Source organism: Mustela putorius, unplaced genomic scaffold (genome assembly GCF_011764305.1).
Source record: "Mustela putorius furo isolate JIRA1106 unplaced genomic scaffold, ASM1176430v1.1 tig00003834_pilon_pilon_pilon, whole genome shotgun sequence".
Classification (NCBI taxonomy): domain Eukaryota; kingdom Metazoa; phylum Chordata; class Mammalia; order Carnivora; family Mustelidae; genus Mustela; species Mustela putorius.
This window is the reverse complement of record NW_025421987.1, coordinates 3,914,413-3,938,448: the sequence shown is the minus strand read 5'-3', so window position 1 is coordinate 3,938,448 and position 24,036 is coordinate 3,914,413. Positions and strand designations below refer to the sequence as shown.

Here is a 24,036-nt window from a genome sequence, read left to right as displayed (position 1 = left end):
GATGTTCCACATCTTGAGACTATAATTCTTCAGTGTCTAGTTATCAATCACTCACCGCTGACTTTTTGGCCCTCTGGAGACATTGGAATTAAATACATGGTGAACTGTTCATTTGGACATGTATGCTGCTTACATTTGGGGGGCAGGGAGAAAAAATCAGGGTCATTATTTTGATAAATTGAAAACTTTTCAGTACCAAGTTAGGATGTTACAGGAACCATATATTAGATCCCTTTCCCCTTAATACAGCTTTGAAGAAAAAGTTCGCTATATAGACCTGAGTGTTTGAATTACATATTTGGCTGCTTTGGGGTTTATGAGAATTACTCTTACAAGTGATTGAGCCCAGAGACCAAGCTTTTAGCATATGGTGTGTTTTTAGAAACACTTCATTGCCTTAAGTAGTATCTTTTTGGTATATTCTTGTTTGTATGCCATAAACTTTGCAAGAGAGATGAAAAATATGTAAAATAAAAACAGAACTTAAAAAATTATCAATGAAAAGGTTTTTTTTTTTTTTTTTTGGTATTCTATTATTGCATAAATTGTTGCAAACCTTTTGTTGTGTTTTCCTGTGAAGTATTTATAGGCATCTTGTAGATGACATCTGGAAAATTTCTAATTAACTGAACATGATCTATTTGATTTAGCATAAATGATGATGTTTACTTGATATCAAAACAATTACTTAGTTATGTTTTTCTTATGGATAATTTAATTACCCTTGGCCATAAAAATTCGCATTAAAATTTAACCATTCTAAGCTTGTGATTTTATCCTTTGACGACAATTTAAAAATATTTTAGCCACAATAGCATGAGTACAGAGAGTGTAAAACATGACATGTTGGAAGTAGTAGGTCTAATGTCTGATGGATCAATGTTAAGTTCTATGTGGTGCATCAACTTTTTCCTGCCACTGGGGACCAAAATTCTACTCAAATATCTGTCAAATGAAATCAGCTCTTTGGGGCTGTTATTAGGAACATACTTGTAACATATGGAACATATCAGTATAGCTATTTGTAATTTATATTTAGTGTACCAAAATAATTACTTTCTCTAGAAAAGAGACAGAAACCCACAAAATAATTCTTTATAGAAATTTTCTTCATTTTAGTACTTTAAAACATGCGATATTTCCCATACTTTTAAATACATCACTATTGTAAAAGTTGAGAAACAAAAGTATTTTCACAAGAAATAGGAAAGTATTTTTATAGGTTAGCAGTCATGTTTATTTTGATGCATAAATACATAGTAAAATATATAACCATGAGAGTAATTTAATATATTAGAGGATTTAATGAAAGAGTATTTAATGAATTTATGAGTTAATTTTGGAATTACTTTTAGGATCTCAGATTTGTACTGATTTGTTACTGACTACAGATATGTAGAGAATATTTGTGGGGAGTAAAATCATTTAATTCCGTGACTTGACTGGTAGATCATGACAGATTTAGGGCAAAGATAAGAGGATTTTACTTATGGGGACATGGATACAAATGAGAAAGAAGTGTTCAGGAGGCTCAGTTGGGTAGGTTTCCAACTTAGTTTAGGCTCAGGTTTCTCAGAGTCATGGCATCCATGCTAGGCATGAAGCTGACTTGAGATTCTCTCCCTCTGTTCCCTCACCCCCTGCCCTGCCACCTCTCTCCATCTCTCTCTTAATAAATAAATAAATCTTTAAAAGAAAGAAAGAAAAAAAAAGAAACAGAACTGTTCAAAATTCAGGTTTTTAAGGTAGAAAGATATGTCTGAAGAACATGTGGGTATTTTTAAACATTCCAGGTGTTTTTGAAATAATGTGTGTGTATGTTTTTTACTCTTGCTTTTTCTTTTTAGTGGGCACAGCAGTGATCCCTGACCTGTTACGCAGTAAAGGGCACTAAGTGTTTTGCGTGGTACCTCCATATTTCTGCAGAAAATGTTAATATGTATTAATTTGAACTCATTGGAATTGGCCTGCATTTTATTTAAGATCCTGGGGGGATTTAGACACATCTCTTCTGTTGTGTAGCTTCCATAGAATTATGCAAATCTATGGGTTGTGACCAGTAGCTGTAGGTTATTGTAATAGCAAGGGTGATAGAAAAAAATCTGCTGAGCATGTCCCGTCCTGTGGTACTATTCCATGACATCATCAAAAGCATAAAGTGATGACAGTGCAATTTTCAAAGATGCAATTACTTTAAGTATCTCTTGGGCAGGAAAGGAACAAATTAATCTTATTACTAGTCATTTAATAAATTACACATCTATCATAGCCATTACTCCTTAACTGCTATTTTTCATCATTTTATAGTTTTGTTTTGAGAACTCTTCTTCCCGAGGATGGCAATAACTATTTCAATAATGTTAAAAATGAGGTGGTGTTGTGTAAAGGGGGCCAGAGTGGAAATCCAGCTGATGTTCACATTAACAATTTTTACTTTTATAACAGCTTTCTGTGCTGGGCACCTGGCGTACAGGTGGATGAATGTACACAATTGGCAGACGCTCTTGTAACATATTACTGGTAATAGAAAAGACCCGATGACTTGAATCCTGTTGCACTCCTTGTAATTGGGAAAAACTCATTTGGAGTTTGCTTTATATAGAAGATGTAAGGGCTGGATGAAAAATAAAAAAAAAAAACACTTAATGCTAGATATGGTTTGAAAATCTGATATAGATGTTACAATATTAATCCTGTGTCTAAATGTTCAGTAATAGAAAAACCAAAATCTGCTTAGAAAAACAAACTCTCAATGCATAAGCCCTTGCACATATCAGCAATAGTAATCCATTACAGATCAATGCTAATAATTTAAGATAGAAAACATGAATAAGGTATATGTTCATCAATCTCTTTATTTCATGAAATATTTTGCTTTAGAAAAAATATTACATTTGTCTAGGGAGGCAGCATAGAAATCTGGATGAAGGTGTGGACTATGGGGCCAGAGAGACAGCCTGGTTCTAAACCCTGACTACTGTGTTGTGTGAATCTGCAAAATATCTAACTTTTTAAAATAGGATGGGAGCTACATGATGCGACCTACAGCACAGGACTGTTGGAGGGTGAAGGGGTTTGAACAGATTTGTGCAGACTGGATCGTGCACAGGGAGTTTGTGCCAAGAAGCTGAGAGGGAGCTCAGCGTGCAGGTCCTGTACGCTGGAGCTAAGGCCACCTAGAAGAAAACAACTTTTTCTAGCTGAGCAGCCTATATCGCCAGGAGAACACATCTTTTCCTAATTTACCCAAAGGTGTGGCTGGTGCTAGCAGTGAGACCATCCATGCCTAACTATTCATAAATGTCTGACCATTATTATTACAATACTTCTTTAAAACTCCTTTTTAGAAAAAAAAAAAAACAAAACTCCTTTTTAGGTGAGAAAATTCCATTTTAGGTGAGAAAACCAGGAAAGTTTTAAGTAATGCCCCCAAGCATACCCACAGTTCAAGTATACCTCTGGAATTCTCAGCAGCTCTTTTTGATTGAATGTTTTAACTTTTGAGTCACACAGTCACGTGGTTTACCATTTTCTATTTAGATCCCAATTTTTAAATATGCAAATTTAAAAAAATGAGTTCCATTCCCTTCTCAAAGCTTGTGGTATTTCCCAGTGAGAGAGGTAGGACTTGCAACTGCCACCACCGTCCACAAAATGACCCAGGACTACAGTTTTGAGTTTATCAATGCAAGAAAATATATTCTAACACCCTTTTACTAGCACATTATACATTTAATTGCACTATAAAAATCTCTGTTACAAAAAAGAAAACTTATTATAACAAAAGATTTTTTTTTTTTTTTAATAAAAAATCATCCTTAAGTTGGTGGACTATTGAACACTTTAAGGAGCACACTGTTTGAAAGCATTTCATTTTAGTTTAGAAGGGCTGGCCTTGTATCAGAGATCATGGCACAGTGTATAATGTTGGATCAACCTATTTAGTTATGTGATTTGGGAGAGAGTAAGAAAGAATGATGAAAAGCCAATTATTTTGTGGGATTTTGGTAAAATGTCCAAAGTTCAGTCAGTCAGGTTTGGGGAAGACTTATCATGTAGATTCTCTTTTGTACATTTTTTTTTTCTTTTTGTAACTAAAAGTAGATCAAGACAGAACCATAGAAATTCGTAAAATATCTTTTATGTCTTTATTGAAAATTATGATATAAATTCAATACTCAATATTAGTAATATATGCTTAGAGCATAAGGTATGAGAAAAGTGTTATTACTTTGCTCACAGAGGACTCAGCTGAAGAAAGTTAATAAATATAAGCAAAATAAAACTGAATCATAGATCCTTTCTATTAGGGAAGAAAAAAGTAAACTGCCATAATACTATGAGTTCGGCCCCACTTTTATATCAATGCCAAAAGCATTTACTGCCAATATTTAGTTCTAACGGACAAAACCATCTATTCATGGGAATAGTAGAACAGTAGAATCTTAGCAGTGACAGTGATAGGAATGTTTATGCTGTATGCATGTGTGTATAATATTCATAGGTGTAGAATCCTAGGTGGAAATCCTAGGTGACATTAAGTAAATTGTTAGTATGAAGCTTGCCTTAGTGTAATAAACACTGTTGCATGGTTGTCTGAATATTTATCTAAATATGTTATGGTTAGCAGAGGGTGGATGGAAGTAGATGTAGTAGGTGAAGTTTCGAATTCCTATCGTTCAAAATAGCCAATGGAAGATTTTATCTGAATGAAACATTTAAAGATCAGAGAAAAGGGAGTTCCCCATGCGATCTCACAGAAGGAGAAGAGAGATAGTTGTAATGGTTCTCTAGGAAGATTAGCCTTTACAGAAGTGGGAAAAGTGGCTTCCAGAAGATCTGTATTAATGGAACTTTTCTGGGAATTAGGGCAACATTTGTTTCCCAGCTGTTGGGAGTTCCCCGGCCATGACGGCCAAATTTCCATCAGCTGAAATGGTGGGGAGTGTTCAGCAGCTCCTTTTGCTTGATTTTGCTACTGCTTGGACTACATTTGCACAATAAGGCGGTAGTTGGGAGTGAAATAGAAATGGATGTCAAGAAATCCACAGTGTCAGCTTTAACTGATTGTATGTGAATGGTAATAAAACTGGGCCAGGTATCTGTAATTTTCAAACAGCCTTGCTAGATCTGAACTGCTAGTGACCTTTCAGTTCAAAATCTGAGGACACAACTGATATTCAGCAGATACTTTGGAGTTAATATCTACCTGTTTTAGTGGTAATTGGCCCCTATTTGGATCCCCTGACTATACCTCTGCTTTGCAGCCACTGCAATCTCTACCCCCTCTCCCATGACCCTGGACCATTCCATCACCCACAGCCAAGGTGAGAATGCCTGTCACAGAGAGTGCCATGGTCAGCTAGCATCTAGGATTCACGCACACATTTTAACTACTTTAAATAGAATCTCTGCCTTAGGTTTTCCTCTTATTAATATTATTTCTCTGTAGACTCACATAACAGTGTTAGGAATTTCCACATTGCATTAAAATTCTCTTAAACATTTCACTCAAAATGCTACCCTTAATTTTATAAATTAAACTGTAATTTCAGTAGAACTATTTCAGTGTCCTCACTGTAAAGAAATCTGTGTAGTGTTTATTTTTTAACATCAAAGAGAATGAGCAGGGACTTTTAGCATCTAAATTATATATAGGCACCCTCTGAATGAGTGCTGGCCTTGGTATATAAATAATTTTTACTCATTCAAGTTTCTGGTTAATTTATTTTTTAAATGGACTCCTTTTTGACATCTTGCAAAACAGTCTTGTTGGACAAGTTTAATATTTCAGAAGTGTTGGAGGCAAATCCAAGTCTGAGAGTTCTTGGAGTGAAAAACTGAGCCCGTTGAAGACTCAAGGGAATGCAGTTGAGATATATTTCGAGACAGAAATATGTAAAGACTGTAGAAGAAAGTGGAAATAGCTTGCTTTAAAAATACAGGCACAGAACTCACTGGGATTAATGGCATTTTTAGAATATTATCAGGAGCAACCATTTTAAACAATGAAGTCATCACAAAATCTAATAATAAATTAGGAGAAATTAAAATAAATAATCGTATTAGAATCAGCCCCTGGGACTTTCATGATTATTTCTCAAGGATGATTTATTTCAGACTGATTTGTCCTCTTGAAATCTCTTTACTCCCATTTTCCTGCAGTCATTCATACTAACGTTTTATTTTTCATTAACAATTAGTTGGGGCTGTCCATTCATTTGTTTACATTATTCAGTGTGGTGCTCCTGGGTCCAGATCACAGTTAATGAGACAGAGAGGACAACTGGCTGGCTGGCTTGCATTGCTACAACTACTTTATTAGATGGCAATTCTCAGCTTGGACCATGATATTGAATGCCTATCACTCAAACACTGTGGTAAGGTTAATGGCCTCCTGATATCGGCACCCTCCCGACTCTGAGTGTCATCATAGGTCATTAATTGCTGATTCTGGGGGAGAATGGATGTGATACCGATGTTGACTCAGTGTGATGTACTGTAATTAAGAGTACAAATCTTGAATGCAGTATTTTTTAGCCAGTGTTTAAGTATAGTAACACTCCCCTCTCTCCACTACTGACAAATTTTCTTGATCGGCTCCAAAACTAAATACCTGCTGAGAAAAGCCTTCAATCCCAACAAGAATAATGTTCATGCAGACAAATCTTAAGAAAGCTGTAGAGCTCTGCCTTAATTTCTTCACATAAAGTAATTTGACTTAATTTTACATAAAATACTTGGTAGTCTGTTTTCCGAGACCAAACCTAAGCTGAAATTGGAAGAAGGCAAAGAAACTAATAGAGGTTCTGGGCAGCAGATCGGGAAAAAGAAATAGTGACAGAGAGGGATGCATGATTTTTAATGTTTACAGAAGAGAACAGAAGTGAAACAAAGAAGCTAATCTGGAGATTATGTCTATAATTTGGCATACTTGCCTGGTGGTATAAGGGAGCAGAAGTAAATCAAGAGTCTATATGTTGAACCACCCAAGTGGCCCTAAATTAGGGAAAGTTGAAAAGAAAGGCAGTGTTACCACTTTCAAACTCATAAAGGAAGTAATTGCAACTAGTCTAATAAAGCATCTTTTAGGTTAAATTTGAAGAAGTCATTTTATTTAATATGTCTCCATTTAATACATAAATGGAGATTCTAATGCTGAAAAACAATTTGTTCTCACACACAATACCTAAGTTGTTTTTAATTTAACGGTCTTTGAAAGACACGTTTGGCCAAATTTTAGTTTACCGAGATCTCTATCCAAGTTATCAGAGATTGACAATAATCAGCAATAGATGAGATTTTAAAAGCACCTTTATTACCTGATGTATTTATTTGTTTCATATTTAAAAAGCCTTTCTTTTTTGTTTGTTTGTTTTTAGTATTTGATTCTCTGAGTTCAGGGGAGCCTGAGTGGCTCAGTCTGTTGAACGTCCAACTCTTGGTTTCAGCTGGGATGGTGACCTCGGTGTTGTGAGATCCAGTGTGACCCCTGCTCGTGGCGTCTGGAGTCTGCTTGAGATTCTTTCCCCTCCTCCCTTCCCTTTGCTCTCTATACCCTCTCCCCACGCCCCTCATGTGCACTCGTTTTCTTCCATTCTCTCTCTCTCTCTGAAATAGATAAAATCTTGATTCTCTAAGTTCAAATTTGGGACATTCTACTTGGAGTTTATAACTCATTTGAGATGTCTGTGTAGAAACAGAGAAGTCATTGGCTGAGCGACTGGAGACCACACATGGAGATCACCTATCAAACCAGAAAATATTCAGAGAATTGAGAATGAGAATTTTCTCAAAGATTACTCTATACCACTCTAGAAATCTATCCTGTCACTTTTAATGCTGTATTTTATTAATAAATTATTACTAGAGTTACTTTCGTTTTGACCTCTATTAACTTTCAATGTAATGTATTTAATGTATATACAATAAAAGCAAATATTTATGCCTCAAATTTCCCACCTTTTATAAAGGTTTTTCATACCTTCTAAACATTGCTTTTAAAAATTTTATTTGTTTTTTTAAATTAAATTATTTTATGAATTGTTTTTCTTTCATAGTTTTGGCCTTTTAGCTCTCCATATACCTGAAATTTCTTTAGCTACCTTCATATGCTGTGATAATTAGTTTATATCTAAGCCAGAAGAATCATGAGTTCCCTTTACAGAAATTTTCTTTAAGTAAAGTGTTTTGAAGTTTGTGTTAGAAGTCTACTTAGGGAATCAATTTGCTTTTATAAATTGAAAGTAATAATTTAAAAAATAAACCTTATAAAATGATGCAATGGAACAATCATTCTTGGGAGAGTGCATCCTGTGTTGATTGGCTCTTTAACCTTAATTCATAATAGGTTATGAATATAGCTCGGGTAATCAATACATAGCATCTTTTTTTCAGGCCAGAAGGTGTGTTTTGCTGACCTCAAGCATCCCTGCTACAAAATGGCCTACTTCCATGAACTGTCGAGCCGAGTGAGCTTCCAGGAGGCACGCCTTGCTTGTGAGAGTGAGGGGGGAGCCCTTCTCAGCCTGGAGAATGAGGCAGAACAGAAGTTAATAGAAAGTATGTTGCAAAACCTGACAAAACCAGGAACGGGAATTTCTGATGGTGATTTCTGGATAGGGCTTTGGCGAAATGGAGAGGGGCAGACATCTGGTGCCTGCCCAGATCTCTACCAGTGGTCTGATGGAAGTGCTTCCCAGTACCGGTGAGTAGGTGTCCTGAAAAGTTGGATGTTCTCTGGGGGACTCAAAAGAGAGAAGGGAGATTTCTGTTCACCTGTAGAGGATGTCAGAATGGAAGAAGCCAAGTGGGTGTTGGGTATTAAGGAGGGCACTTGTTGTGATGAGTACTGGGTGTCGTATGTAAGTGATGAATCACTAAATTCTACTTCTGAAACTAATATTTCACTCAACGTTCACTAACTGGAATTTAAATAAAAACTCAAAACAAAAAGCAGAACAAAAAGAATAGAATGGGTGAAATCACTTCGAGGTGTTCCTATTGCTCTGTTTACAGAAACTGGTATACTGATGAACCTTCCTGTGGAAGTGAGAAATGTGTTGTGATGTATCATCAACCAACGGCCAATCCAGGCCTTGGGGGTCCCTACCTTTACCAGTGGAATGATGACAGGTGCAACATGAAGCACAATTACATCTGCAAGTATGAACCAGGTAGGAAATACCATAAATAGGGATAACGGATTTTGTCATATTTGGTTATATTTTGATCTTCACTATTTATATTTAGGCTTTACTGCCTTTGACTCTTTGTGTTTCTCTGCTGTGAAACCCAGACTTTCTCTACAGCTTGTCATAGAGCTCAGTGTCCTGAAAAATACTTTATGCTATAGAACAAATTGCCCAGTCAGTTAAGCAGAAGGGGTAACTGGACACATTTGGAGACCTGTATTTAAGGGAAAATAACATTTCTTTTTCTTTTTTCTTTTTTTTTTCTTTATTAACATATAATGTATTAGCCCCAGGGATACAGGTCTGTGAATCGCCAGGTTTACATACTTCACAGCACTCACCATAACACATACCCTCCCCAATGTCCATAACCCCACCACCCTCTCCCGCCCCCCTCCCCCCAGCAACCCTAAGTTTGTTTTGTGAGATTAAAAGTCTCTTATGGTTTGTCTCCCTCCCGATCCCATCTTGTTTCATTTATTCTTTTCCTACCCCCCAACATCCCCCAACGTTGCATCTCCAATTCCTCATATCAGGGAGATCATATGATAGCTGTCTTTCTCTGCTTGACTTATTTCACTAAGCATAATACCCTCTAATTCCATCCACGTCGTCGCAAATGGCAAGATTTAATTTCTTTTGATGGCCGCATAGTATTCCATTGTGTATATATATACCACCTCTTCTTTATCCATTCATCTGTTGATGGACATCTAGGTTCTTTCTATAGTTTGGCTACTGTGGACATTGCTGCTATAAACATTTGGGTGTACATGCCTTTTCAGATCACTGCATCTGTATCTTTAGGGTAAATACCCACTAGTGCAATTGCTGGGTCATAGGGTAGCTCTATTTTCAACTTTTTGAGGAACCTCCATGCTGTTTTCCAGAGTGGTTGCCCCAGCTTGCATTCCCACCAACAGTGTAGGAGGGTTCCCCTTTCTCTGCATCCTCACCAGCATCTGTCATTTCCTGACTTGTTAATTTTAGCCATTCTGACTGGTGTCAGGTGATATCTCATTGTGGTTTTGATTTGTATTTCCCTGATGGCGAGTGATGTGGAGCACTTTTTCATGTGTCTTTTGGCCATCTGGGTGTCTTCTTTGCAGAAGTGTCTGTTCATGTCCTCTGCCCATTTCTGGATTGTATTATTTGTTCTTTGGGTGTTGAGTTTGCTGAGACCTTTGTGGATTTTGGATACTAACCCTTCATCTGATATGGCATTTGCAAATATCTTCTCCCATTCTGTCAGTTGTCTTTTGGTTTTGTTAACTCTTTCCTTTGCTGTGCAAAAGCTTTTGATCTTGATGAAGTCCCAATAGTTCATTTTTGCCCTTGCTTCCCTTGACTTTGGCATGTTACTAGGAAGAAGTTTCTGCAGCTGAGGTCGAAGAGGTTGCTGCCTGTGTTCTCCTCAAGGATTTTGATGGATTCCTTTTGAGGTCCTTCATCCATTTTGAGTCTATTTTAGTGTGTGGTGTAAGGAAATGGTCCAATTTCATTTTCTGCATGTGGCTGTCCAATTTTCCCAACCCCATTTGTTGAAGAGACTATCTTTATTCCACTGGACATTCTTTCCTGCTTTGTCGAAGATTAGTTGATCATAGAGTTGAGGGTCTATTTCTGGGCTCTCTATTCTGTTACATTGATCTATGTGTCTGTTTTTGTGGCAGTACCATACTGTCTTGATGTTGACAGCTTTGTAATAGAGCTTGAAGTCTGGAATTGTGATGCCACCAACTTTGGATTTCTTTTTCAATATTCCTCTGGCTATTTGAGTTCTTTTCTGGTTCCATATAAATCTTAGGATTATTTGTTCCATTTCTTTGAAATAAATTGATGGGATTTTGATAGGGATAGCATTAAACATATAGATTGCTTTAGGTAGCATAGACATTTTCACAATATTTGTTCTTCTAATCCATGAGCATGGAACATTTTTCCATTTCTTTGTGTCTTCCTCAATTTCTTTCATGAGTACTTTATAGTTTTCTGAGTATACATTCTTCGCCTCTTTGGTTAGGTTTATTCCTAGGTATCTTATGGTTTTGGTTGCAATTATAAATGGGGTTGACTCCTCAATTTCTCTTTCTTCTGTCTTGTTGTTGGTGTAAAGAAATGCAACTGATTTCTGTGTATTGATTTTATATTCTGACACTTTACTGAATTCCTGTATAAGTTCTAGCAGATTTGGAGTGGAGTCTTTTGGGTTTTCCACATATAGTATCAAATCATCTGCAAAGGCTGAGAGTTTCACTTCTTTGCCAATTTGGATGCCTTTAATTTATTTTTGTTTTCTGATTGCTGAGGCTAGGACTTCTAGTACTATGCTGAATAGCAGTGGTGATCATGGACAATCCTGCCATGTTTCTGACCTTAGTGGAAAAGCTCTCAGTTTTTCTCCATTGAGAATTATATTTGTAGTGGGTTTTTCATAGATGGCTTTGATGATATTGAGGTATGTACCCTCCATCCCTACACTCTGCAGAGTTTGGATCAGAAAAAGATGCTGTACTTTGTCAAATGCTTTTTCAGGGGGTTTCTGGGTGGCTCAATTTGTTAAGCAGCTGCTTTCGGCTCAGGTCATGATCCTGGAGTCCCGGGATGGAGTCCTGCATCGGGCTCCCAGCTCCATGGGGAGTCTGCTTCTCTCTCTGACCTTCTCCCTGCTCATACTCTCTCTCACTCAAATAAATAAAAATTTAAAAAATATATTAAAAAATGCTTTTTCAGCATCTATTGAGAGTATTATATGGTTCTTGTTCTTTCTTTTATTAATGTATCACATTGATTGATGTATAGATGTTGAACCAATCTTGCAGCCCTGGAATAAATTCCACTTGGTCATGGTGAATAATCCTTTTAATATACTGTTGGATTCTACTGGCTAATATTTTGGTGAGAATTTTTGCATCTGTGTTCATCAAGGATATTTGTCTGTAATTATCTTTTTTGATGGGATCTGTGTATGGTTTTGGGATCAAGGTAATGCTGACCTCATAAAATGAGTTTGAAAGTTTTCCTTCCATATCTATTTTTTGGAATAGTTTCAGAAGAATATGAATTAATTTTTTTCCTTAAATGTTTGATAGAATTCCCCTGGGAAGCCATCTGGCTCTAGGCTCTTGTTTGTTGGGAGTTTTTTTTTTTTTTAAAGATTTTATTTATTTATTTGACAGAGAGAAATTACAAGTACACTGAGAGGCAGGCAGAGAGAGAGAGAGAAGGAAGCAGGCTCCCTGCTGAGCAGAGAGCCCGATGCGGGTCTTGATCCCAGGACCCTGAGATCATGACCTGAGCCAAAGGCAGCTGAGCCACCCAGGCACCCCCTGTTGGGAGATTTTTGATGACTGCTTCAGTCTCCTTACTGGTTATGGGTCTGTTCAGGCTTTCTATTTCTTCCTGGTTCAGTTTTGGTAGTTTATATGTCTCTAGGAATGCATCCATTTCTTCCAGATTTTCAAATTTGCTGACATATAGTTGCTCATAATATGTTCTTATAATTGTTTATATTTCTTTGGTGTTGGTTGTGATCTCTCCTCTTTCATTCATGATTTTATTAATTTGGGTCCTTTTTCATTTCTTTTTGATAAGTCTGGCCAGGGCTTTATTACTCTTATTAATTCTTTCAAAGAACCAGCTCCTAGTTTCATTGATTTGTTCTTTTTTTTTTTTGGTTTCTATTTCATTGATTTCTGCTCTGATCTTTATTATTTCTCTTCTGCTGGGTTTAGGCTTTCTTTGTTGTTCTTTCTCCAGCTCCTTCAAGTGTAGGGTTAGGTTGTGTATTTGAGACTTTTCTTGTTTCTGGAGAAAGGCTTGAATCGCTATATATTTTCCTCTCAGGACTGCCTTTGCTGTGTCTCACATATTTTGAACTGTTGTATTTTTGTTATCATTTGTTACTATGAATTTTTTCAATTCTTCTTTAATTTCTTGGTTGACCCATTCATTCATTCGAAGGGTGATCTTTACTCTCCATGTATTTGGATTCTTTCCAAATTTCATCTTGTGATTGAGTTCTAACTTCAGAGCATTGTGGTCTGAAAATGTGCAGGGAATGTTCCCAGTCTTTTGATATCAGTTGAGTCCTGATTTATGACCCAGGATGTGATCTATTCTGGAGAATGTTCCATGTACTCTAGAGAAAAATATATATCCTGTTGCTTTGGGATGGAATGTTCTGAATATATTTGTGATGCCCATCTCATCCAGTGTGCCATTTAAGGCCTTTACTTCCTTGTTGATTTTTGCTTAGATAATCTGTCTATTTCAGTGAGGGGAGAGTTAAAGTCCCCTACTATTATTATATTACTGTTGATGTGTTTCTTTGATTTTATTATTAATTGGTTTATATAGTTGGCTGCTCCCATGTTAGGGGCATAGATATTTAAAATTGTTAGATCTTCTTGTTGGACAGACACTTTGAGTATGATATAGTGTCCTTCCTTATCTTTTGTTATAGTCTTTGGCTTAAAGTCCAATTGATCTGATAGAAGGATTGCCATCCCAGCTTTCTTCTGATGTCCATTAGCATGGTAAATTCTTTTCCACCCCCTCACTTTAAATCTGGAGGTGTCTTTGGGTCTAAAATAACTTTCTTGTAGGCAGCATATTGATGGGTTTTATTTTTTTATCCATTCTGATACCCTGTGTCTTTTGATTGGGGCATTTAGCCCATTAACATTCAGGGTAACTATTGAGAGATATGAATTTAGATCCATTGTATTGCCTGTAAGGTGACTGTTGCTGTATATTGTCTCTGTTCCTTTCTGATCTACTATTTTTAGGGTCTTTCTTTGCTTAGAGGACCCCTTTCAAGATTTCCTGTAGAGCTGGTTTAGTGTTTGCAAATTCTTTCAGTTTTTGTTTGTCCTGGAAGCTTTTTATCTCTCCTCCTATTTTCAATGATAGCCTAGCTGGATATATTATTCTTGGATGAATGTTTTTTCTTGTTTAGTGCTCTGAATATATCATGCCAGTTCTTTCTGGCCTGCCAGGTGTCTGTGGATAAGTCTGTTGCCAATATAATACTTTTACCATTGTATGTTACAGACTTCTTGTCCCAGGCTGCTTTCAGGATTTTCTCGCTAAGACTTGTAAATTTTACTATTAGGTGATGGGGTGTGGACCTATTCTTATTGATTTTGAGGGGGGTTCTCTGTGCCTCCTGGATTTTGATGCTTGTTCCCTTTGCCATATTAGGGAAATTCTCTACAATAATTCTTTCCAATATACCTTCTGCTCCCCTCTCTCTTTCTTCTTCTTCTGGAATCCCAATTACTCTAATGTTGTTTTGTCTTATGGTATCACTTATCTTTTGAAATCCCCGCTCATGGTCCAGTGGTTGTTTGTTTCTCTTTTGCTTCACTTCTTTATTCTCTGTCATTTGGTCTTCTATATCACTAATTCCCTCTTCTGCCTCATTTATCCTAGCAGTAAGAGCCTCCATTTTTTTATTGCACCTCATTGATAGCTTTTTTGATTTCAACTTGGTTAGACTTTAGTTATTTTATTTCTCCAGAAATAAATTTATTTTTGTTTCTCTAATATCTTCCATGCCTTTTTTGAGCCCAGCTGGCACCTTGAGAATCATCATTCTGAATTCTAGATCTGATATATTATCAATGTCCGTATTGATTAGGTCCCTGGTCTTTGGTACTGTCTCTTTTTCTTTTTTTTTGTGTGTGTGTGTGTGTGGTGAGTTTTTCTGCCTTGTCATTTTACTCAGATAAGAATATATGAAGGAGCAAATAAAATACTAAAAGGGTTGAAAAAACCCCAGGAAAATGTGCTTTAACCAAATCAGACGACACCCCAAATTGTGGAGGGGGAGAAAGGGGGTAAAAAGACGTTCAGAAAAAATAAATAAAAGAAGAAAAAATAAAGAAAGAAAAAATATTAAAAAGAAAAACTATATATATATAAGACTGGTGAATAGAACAGGATCACCCACTTAATTTTGGAGTTTTGGTCTTTTAGAAGAAACTACCTCCCAATATTTTAAAGAATGAAAAACATATATAAGGGTAAACATGATGAAGGGATAGAATATGAGTATAAAGATGATTTTTTTTTTTAATTTCTAAAAAAGGAGTTGATAAGTTGGTTGGGAGAATAAAGAAAAAAAAGTGGAGGGAATTCCTCAGGCTGGAGACTAGAACAAAGCCCTGTGATAGATTTAGGGTATATTTTGATCTATTAGAAGAAGTTGTATCCTAATTTTTTTTAGAAGAAAAAACCCTATGTGTATACAAAAAATAAAGTTAGATACAATGAAGGATAAAATATGACTATAATAATGATTTTTTGAAAGGTATTATTTATATAAACTAGTTAAAGAATGTTAAAAGAGGAAAGGGTAAAAGTTAAGAAAAATAGCAGAAGAAAAACATAAAATTAAAAAAAATTAATGAACTTTGCAAGACTGAAGAATCATGGGGAGAAAGCCATGAATTCCATTCTTTGCTTTCTCCTCCTCTGGAATTCAGCTGTTCTCCTTGGTAAGTGAACTTGGTTATGGCTGGATTTCTTACTGATCTCCTTGGGGAGGGGCCTGTTGTGGTGATTCTCAAGTGTCTTTGTCCCAGGCAGAATTGCACAGCCCTTACCAGGGGCCAGGCTAAGTAACCCGCTCGGGTTAGCTTTCAGGAGCTTTTGTTCCCTGAACACTTTCCGCAGAGTTCTGGAGGTCAGTAATGAAAATGGCAGCCTCCCAATCTCTGGCCTGGAGGAGCCGAGAGCTTGGGGCCCCACTCCTCAGTGCGCCCTCAGAGAAAAGCGCTCAATCACTCCCATCTCCCTGGCCTCTGGCAACGCTCCGAGCTCACCCAGCCTGTGACCAAGCTTCTCTGTCTCTGGCACACAGCCCCACATGTAGTCTCTGAACCCCACCTGAGCTCTTCCAGGGGGGATCTCTTGGATCTGGTGGGGTCCTCACTCACAGACCAGTGGTCTGTGCCATGGATCACAATTTAAGGTAATCCTGAGTTGAGAACTCACTCCTTGGCTTTGTCTCTGTAGCCGGCTTCCCTGCTTTAATACCTGTGAGCTCTGCAACACTCAGACACCCTCGATCCTTCTGTGACCCCATGGGACCTGAGACCACACTGTCCCCAAGTGGGCTTCACCCCGGTTTAGCCTCTGGAGTGATGTCCCTCAGTGGAGCAGATTTTGAAAAGTTCTGATTTTGTGCTCCATTGCTCCGCCGCTTGCCAGGAGCCAGCCCCTCCCCCCGCAGTCTATCGTCCCGTTGCTTTGGATTTACTTATCGCCAGTCCTACCTTTCAGAAAGTGGTCATTTTCTGTTTCTAGAATTGCTGCTCTTCTTCTCTTCGATCTCCTGTTGGATTTGTAGGTGTTCAGAATGGTTTGATAAGCTATCTAGCTAATCTCCTGCTACCTGATGTCATCTCAGCCTGCTACTCCTCTGATATCTTTACTCAAGGCTGGGAGAATAACATTTCCAATGTTCAGGTCAAATTGTGTTTTTGTAAACAGATTTTTATGAAGAATAAATGTCTATTTTTAAATATTTTAAATATGTAGTGTAAAGTTTTTGAAGTTGGTATAAATCATCAATGCAATGAAAGCACCTAGGGATTTACACATGTGAGTGACAGATCATTGGATGATTATCCAATGCATTTAAGGGAAAAAAATGACTTTCCTCTGGGAACATTAGCATCTCTTTTGTTGACATTGCCACTTCACATGTGCTCCTCATTGGAAGTCAGACTGATTTTAGCTCACTGAGGCATAGTGGAAAAAGATTAGGGGCTTGTGCCATGGTCTTCCTTTTTGTCATTCTTTGGAATCTAAAACACTCAGCCTAAGGAAGGTTAGCAAGTAGAAGACAAATATTTAAAATAAAATAAAGAAATACATATTTAGACTATTAGAATAAAGAATAAAAATTCTAACTATATTAATAAGACTGTAAATATAGCTATACATTTATAACAATAACACTGCACATGTGCACCAAAAACAAAAAAAAATACATAAAGGAATCTTATTCACAAAGTATATTTGTGAATTATTTGAACATTTAGGTAGAATATAGAAGATAGAGAAATATATATATATATATATATTTTTATCTTAAGTGCTCCTCCATGCGTAATATGAACCATATTATGGTGATTGGTTTGAAGTCTCTGACTTCTTGTCATGGGAAGCATGGGAAGCTTTGGTTTGAAGTCTCTGACTTCTTGTCATGGGAAGCATGGGAAGATTGTCTTGTCCTGAGCTACACTGGTGGGGTTTCCTGTGGACATAGTAAATTTAAATTACCTTTAAGAGGGCAGTTCCACTAAATTAATATTTGACAAAAAATAGAGACTAACCAAAATTACATGAACTAATTTTTTTAATCACCTGAGAAAGTCAAGCTAGACACCTAGGCTTTGAGAGATTTTTTATGTTTTTCTCCTTCTCAGTGCTGGGAAGTGCCATTTGAAGTCTTCTGAGGGGCTGTCTACTTGACCTCAAAATGTGTTCATGGAAGGCAATTAGAATCAAGTACTGCTATTTCTATTATTCTCTTGAAATTACATGATTCCTTTCTCATAAGACCTTAAAGCACCAGAGATTATTTGGATTAGATTCACCCTTCTCTTTATATTTATCCTGCTCTTCAGTGTATTAGCCAGCTTTCTTTATCCCCGGTGAGTTTATTCTTTAAAGCCCTAAATCCATCGTTACCCTCTTAGAAGCCTTTGCAAAGCCAAATCTGTTATGCACTTATGTTCTTTGTCTTAATTTTTTTTTCTTAGAAAAATATAAAGTTAAAATTCTCTGATACTTTCCATTGGTGATACTGTGTACTATTGAATGAAACAACGTATGTTATAGAGTATCCTTACTATTTCTTTCTCCTTTCTTTGGGCTTTTAGGTAAACTATTTGACCCTTCATACATTTATTTTATTTTTATTTTGCATTCCTACTTACCAAATTATTGAGGACGCTGCCAAGCCCAGAATCTTCTTTACTTGTTCTGTGTAGGTAATCTAGGTTCATATTACGCATGGAGGAGCACTTAAGATAAAAATATATATATATATATATATTTCTCTATCTTCTATATTCTACCTAAATGTTCAAATAATTCACAAATATACTTTGTGAATAAGATTCCTTTATGTATTTTTTTTTGTTTTTGGTGCACATGTGCAGTGTTATTGTTATAAATGTATAGCTATATTTACAGTCTTATTAATATAGTTAGAATTTTTATTCTTTATTCTAATAGTCTAAATATGTATTTCTTTATTTTATTTTAAATATTTGTCTTCTACTTGCTAACCTTCCTTAGGCTGAGTGTTTTATTTATGGAGGAGGCTAATTTGATTAAATTTCTTGTTTCTATAGTCAATGCTCTTTTAGTGGAGAATGATTAGTTTTTAATGGTGAGGGGGTTGGAGGAGTAAGCAGTGGGATTTATTAAAATGCATGAATTAGGACACCAATTATTTTGAACTTTATTCTCCAGCTCCCCGAAGCACTGTGTGGTTTGAACTTAGTCTCCTCTTTCTGCCCCCTACACACCATCTAAAATATGACTAATGATATCTGAAGTAGTAAATAATTAACCTAGTTATGAATACTTGGAATAACTCACTAATTGATTTTCTTACTCTCTTCTCAATTTTTTGTTATTGCCTTGTGAGTTACATATCTATTTTCTGTGTCTATCAGTGTTATCTTAAGAAATTTTCATGGGGATCCTTCTGAATCTAATGTTCACACTTATTAAAATTACATTATGCCCTCTTTTTCTTAGACATTAAAAATAGTGTTTACGTTAAGTTTCTAAAATGTTGTTAATGAGAAATTATATTGATCTAAAGATTATTAAGATTATTTTTTAAAAATAACCAGTTCTATATTGGTAAATTGTATTAAATCTGTATATTTGTGCAGCAAACCCCATTAAAGCAGCAACTGGCATAGAGGGCCCAAGTTATGTAGAAAAATGTGTAGGATAGAACTGTATCTAAAACTTATAGGAGGATATTGAAGTGTTAGGGTGAAATATGTGTGGAAGAATAATAAATGTTATTACAGTACAGTGTATGATAAATGTCCAATAAAGAAAGACTATGTGGCTAAATTAGAGTAGCCAATCTAATATTAAAAATGATTTAACATGCTGAACTAATATAGAATGCTGCCTGTGTTTTATTTTTTTCTTTTCCACCAGTTATCAAACATAAACAGAATTATATTTTTGAAACAAATGAAGACAAGTTACTGGTTTTTTTGTTCTCATTGATTCAACTTACTTTCACTGAACTATTAATTTACCAAATAGTGCCTTACGTTAAAAAAAAGATAGCAGAACAATACCAGATCATGTAAGAAATTTTGACATTTTTTTTAAAGATTTTATTTATTTATTTGTCAGACAGAGAGGGAGAGAGAGCGAGCGAGCACAGGCAGGCAGAGAGGCAGGCAGAGGCAGAAGGAGAAGCAGGCTCCCCGCCGAGCAAGGAGCCGTATGTGGGACTCGATCCCAGGACCCCGGGATCATGACCTGAGCTGAAGGCAGCTGCTTAACCAACTGAGCCACCCAGGGGTCCCAAATTTTGACATTTTTAAATTGTATAACCATTAAAGAGATCTTATCTTGTAAAACCAGGAAAAGAAATAACTTGCAAGCCTTAATTTATTATTATTAATATTTTTAAAGAAATAGATGCTACTGAAAGCACATCTAAGTATGGCATTGTTTTTCTAGGACAGAAATGTGCTTTAGAACATCGCTATTTGAATCACCTATTCCAAATGCATCCATGTACAGTCGTCTGCTGATTTTATTGCACGGAGAAACCTAGATATTGCACTGATATTAATGAAGAAGCCATCTAGGCTTGTCTTGGAATGGCACTTAGTGTCTCACATTCTTAGACTCCCAATTCTTGCTTCTTGTTGCCTTTCTTTCTACTTGTTGGGTCATGATTGGCTGTAGCAGGCTGTTGTCAGTATAGACATGGTATTGATTGCTAAAGGCAGTTTGGGGGTTGCAAGGACCAAGTCGATCTGAGTCACAAAGATTTATCAACTGGTTACTTTATTCAAAGGTAAAGAAATGATGACTTCACAGTTGAGTAATTTCATGTAAATTTAAATTCAAGATATAATTTTTAATCCATAAAGTATTCAGAAATTGAAACTCTGGTGTTTACATTGTTTTATTATAAAGTTTTATTTTCATCTGTGTTTGTATTTCTCTTCTTTATCATTATATATGATGCCTGTACCAATTATTTACAGAGATTAATCCAACTTCTCCTGTAGAAAAGACTTATTTTACAAATCAACCAGAAGACACCCATCAAAATGTGGTCGTTACTGAAGCAGGTAATGAATTCACCTGTTTTTAACTGCCCCCTAACAAGAGCAGAAACTATAATTGTAAGCTCTGCTTCATGCTGGCCCTAAATTTTCTTGTTGCTTGGTGATATGGTTCACTGAATTTGGCCTATGGGAGTTTACCTTTGAACTAATAATGCTGAGCTAGTTTTTGAGCAGAAGAATCTATTTGTTTCCTTCCTATTTTTTCACTTCAAGTCAACATATCTAGTAATAAACTAAGTAATCCACATGGAAACCTGGACTCACAACTTTTCACATAACACGTAGGCATTATGATGTAAATGGGCACATTCAGCAGGTTGCAAACCATGGTGTGCTGGTAAATGTTTAGTGAGTGGCTGATGTGGGAGTGGGTATAAAAGCAAAAGCCTGATTTGTATCCTTTGCAGATTCCCGTGGTAAGTGTTCTCCTATCTTGGCTGGTTTCAGGATATGGAGGGGATATCACTGGTGAGCAGGGTGGACAGAATGTGTACAAAGAGCTCCCAACCCAGAAGCCCCTGGCACAACCTACTCTGCCAAAGAAACAATGAAATCCCAGTGCAAGTTGCACATTCCATGATTGGAATTATAAATCCCAATCAGAAACTTCTCCTAAGATTAGTTAGTTAGGCGCTCTTTTAGCATGGGCCTGTGACGACCGGACAGAAATCTTAAGCAATCCTTAAGATTAAGAAATCAGAAAGCAATCCTAGTTGCTTTGTGAAGATTGAGCCAAAGGCCCAAAGTCTCAGAGTCTTTCCCCAGGTGATCCAAAATCCATGAAAGAGTAGGAAATACTTTCTCTTCTTCTTGACTGTTACAGATAAGGGTTCATGATGGTTATTTGGAAAAAGAACAAAAATGTTTCCTGAATCCTTAAAGTCCTTGAAGTTGTGTGTTAGGAGCTCAAGATTAAAGGAAAGCATAGCAAGTTACCCCCAAAATACCCCATCACTAGACCTCAGTTAATACATCTGTTATTAACAAAGGACATGATGTACAGTTATGTGGATAGTTTGATCTAAGTCTGGTCTACTTTGACTAGAATTATTTAGATTGCTAATGCTGACAGTTTTCGATTTACTAGCAAAACACATAGTTTTTCCATTTTCATTTCTTACATGTACATGATATTAAACCTTAGTGCTTTTTATTTTTCAGGTGCCTGATTTTAAAGCCAGTCAGAACATCTAGACCTAATTAAAAATGCTAATAAATAATTACATGAGGAATATTTTCCCTCTTATGACCTTGAAGAAATGTTTAATGCAGTGATTTTAATTTATATGGGGCTTAAGTGTGGCAGTGTTTTATTTTACCAAGGATACCTAACATTATTAAGTGTGATGGAACAGGATTAAAAAAAATGATTCATTTTAGAATTTAATTAAGATCAAGTCCTTATGCCTCTGGAATCTTGCATCTCTGGGTTATGCCTGTGTCATTAGTTAATATTTACTAATATTTAGTATTTTGATTTAACCCCAGAGAGTCTTGCATATCATTGTGGCATTGACCTTACTGGTTAAGGTGATTATATAACCAATAAATCAACAATTATTTTAATAATCAGTGCTTATTACTTAAAGTAATAATGGAGAAGGATTAATGAAGTGAGATAGCTAAGATTATTAGTATGTCATGAAAACTAGTCCCTATCAAAATGGCAGATTTAATAATAGTTTTAGAAATATGGACATTGAACTGGAGAATGGCAAACAAACAAATGTATTTCACTAGATTATTCAATATTGGAGAAGAAACTTTCTCAGAATTCATTTATTTATAATAAATCTATTTTACCTTAAAGTTTTGGAAAATGTTTATATAGTTTCAGTGTTAGAATTCTGCCTCAGACATCTTTTTATACTAAGACTGTTTTGCTTTTGTAGGCATAATTCCCAATCTAATTTATGTTGTTATACCAACAATCCCACTGCTTTTATTGATACTGGTCGCTTTTGGAACCTGCTGTTTCCAGATGCTGCATAAAAGGTAAATAATTCATATATGTAGAGACAACTTGAAAAGTTTTCTATAGGTTTTCCAGAGCTCATTTGAAAAGTATAGAATTATATTTTTAATTTGCCTTAAGAAAGTTCTGATTTTAGTTCTGTCAGTACAAATCCAGAATATACAATCTAATAAGATAGGCCTTGATTATAGGATTCATGAATTATTTCACTTAATATTCACAAGTCGTAGGAAGTGGATACTCTTTTGTTTCGGTTTTTCAGTTGAGGATATGGTGGCTTACATGAGTTATACAGTTTGCCTTGGGTTTCTTAGCTAGTGTGTGTGGCAGATTTGAAATTTGAATCCTTGCAAGCTGACAACATACACAACTATACTATACTGTCTCTTGTTTATTATATATAAGCATTAATGCTAAACCTTTCCAACTTGACCCCAAGTTGTATGTAAGACTTGGTTTTGGGTACACTCTATAGTACCTTTTTTAAAATTTTAAGTCATAGGTTTTTATTTCCAAAGGATCTTTTGAATATAGGAAATAAAGTACAAATGTAAAAATAGGTCACTTTTAGGAGGCAGTTTCCATCAAAATGATATGTCTTAATAGCAACATTCTTGGGGGTATTCTTTTATATCTATTTAATCCTACCCTTGAGTTAAAGATGAAATTTTTTCATGTGTGTCAATTTATCAGTTAAAAATTAATACATGAAATATAGATACATGTTAAAATAAAAAGGTATTGTGTTTAAATGAGAGCATATTTGCTAGAATAAACTTGCCATCTTTGTCAGTATTTTATTTTATTTTACTTTAATTTAGTTTAATTTTTTTTTCTTATTTTATTTTTTGTTTTCTTAAAAGGAACCTTTATCAGTATTTTAAACAAAAACAAGTGCCTTCATCAGGGAAGGACCTGCAAATGAAGTCATATTTTTCTTTTGATTAGAGTTCATCTTCATCTGTTTCTGAAATAAACCATAAAGATCCACTAAGTTAAAAAAAAAAGCCCCAGAAAAACAAAACAAAAATGTTAAATAGATGTAAACTCTAAATGGTTCACATAAATTGTTTTAAGGGACACAAAGTGTGATGTACAGGCTCCTTAAATAAGATATTTTGAATAATGATAAGTTAAGCCTGGAAAATTAATACTATATTGTGCCTTTGGGTTTTCCAACATATCTGGGAAATAAAGTTAAAATTTTAGGGTAGTATTTTGTACAGAAGAAAGACAGTAGTAAATATTTCATTTATTCCCTTAATACCTAAGGCTATAGATGGAAAGATGATTAGTCATTTTGAAAACCAGAGAAGTAGAGAGAGGATGTGACATAAATTTCCCCTTAATCCAGCAAACTGTTAAGGAAGAGCTATAAATAACAAATAAGATTGAAAAATAATTTTTAAAAATATTATACAGACATTGTCATTCCTAAAATAAAAATTACTCAAGTGCCAGTAACTGAGATTTCTCTAAAGTTTGTTTTTCTTCTTCCAAATAA

At 35.7% G+C, this 24,036-nt stretch overlaps 1 protein-coding gene across 2 annotated transcripts in view; it reads left to right on the top strand.

Moving 5' to 3' along the window:
- CHODL (chondrolectin) overlaps positions 1-24,036 on the top strand; it is a 28,838-nt gene that overhangs the window by 1,818 nt on the left and 2,984 nt on the right. For both annotated transcript variants that reach the window (XM_004770516.3, XM_004770517.3), the window contains exons 2-5: positions 8,398-8,707; positions 9,019-9,176; positions 20,474-20,560; positions 22,450-22,552. In XM_004770516.3, the coding sequence (XP_004770573.1) occupies positions 8,398-8,707; positions 9,019-9,176; positions 20,474-20,560; positions 22,450-22,552 (658 nt within the window). The remainder of the gene's footprint in view (positions 1-8,397; positions 8,708-9,018; positions 9,177-20,473; positions 20,561-22,449; positions 22,553-24,036) is intronic.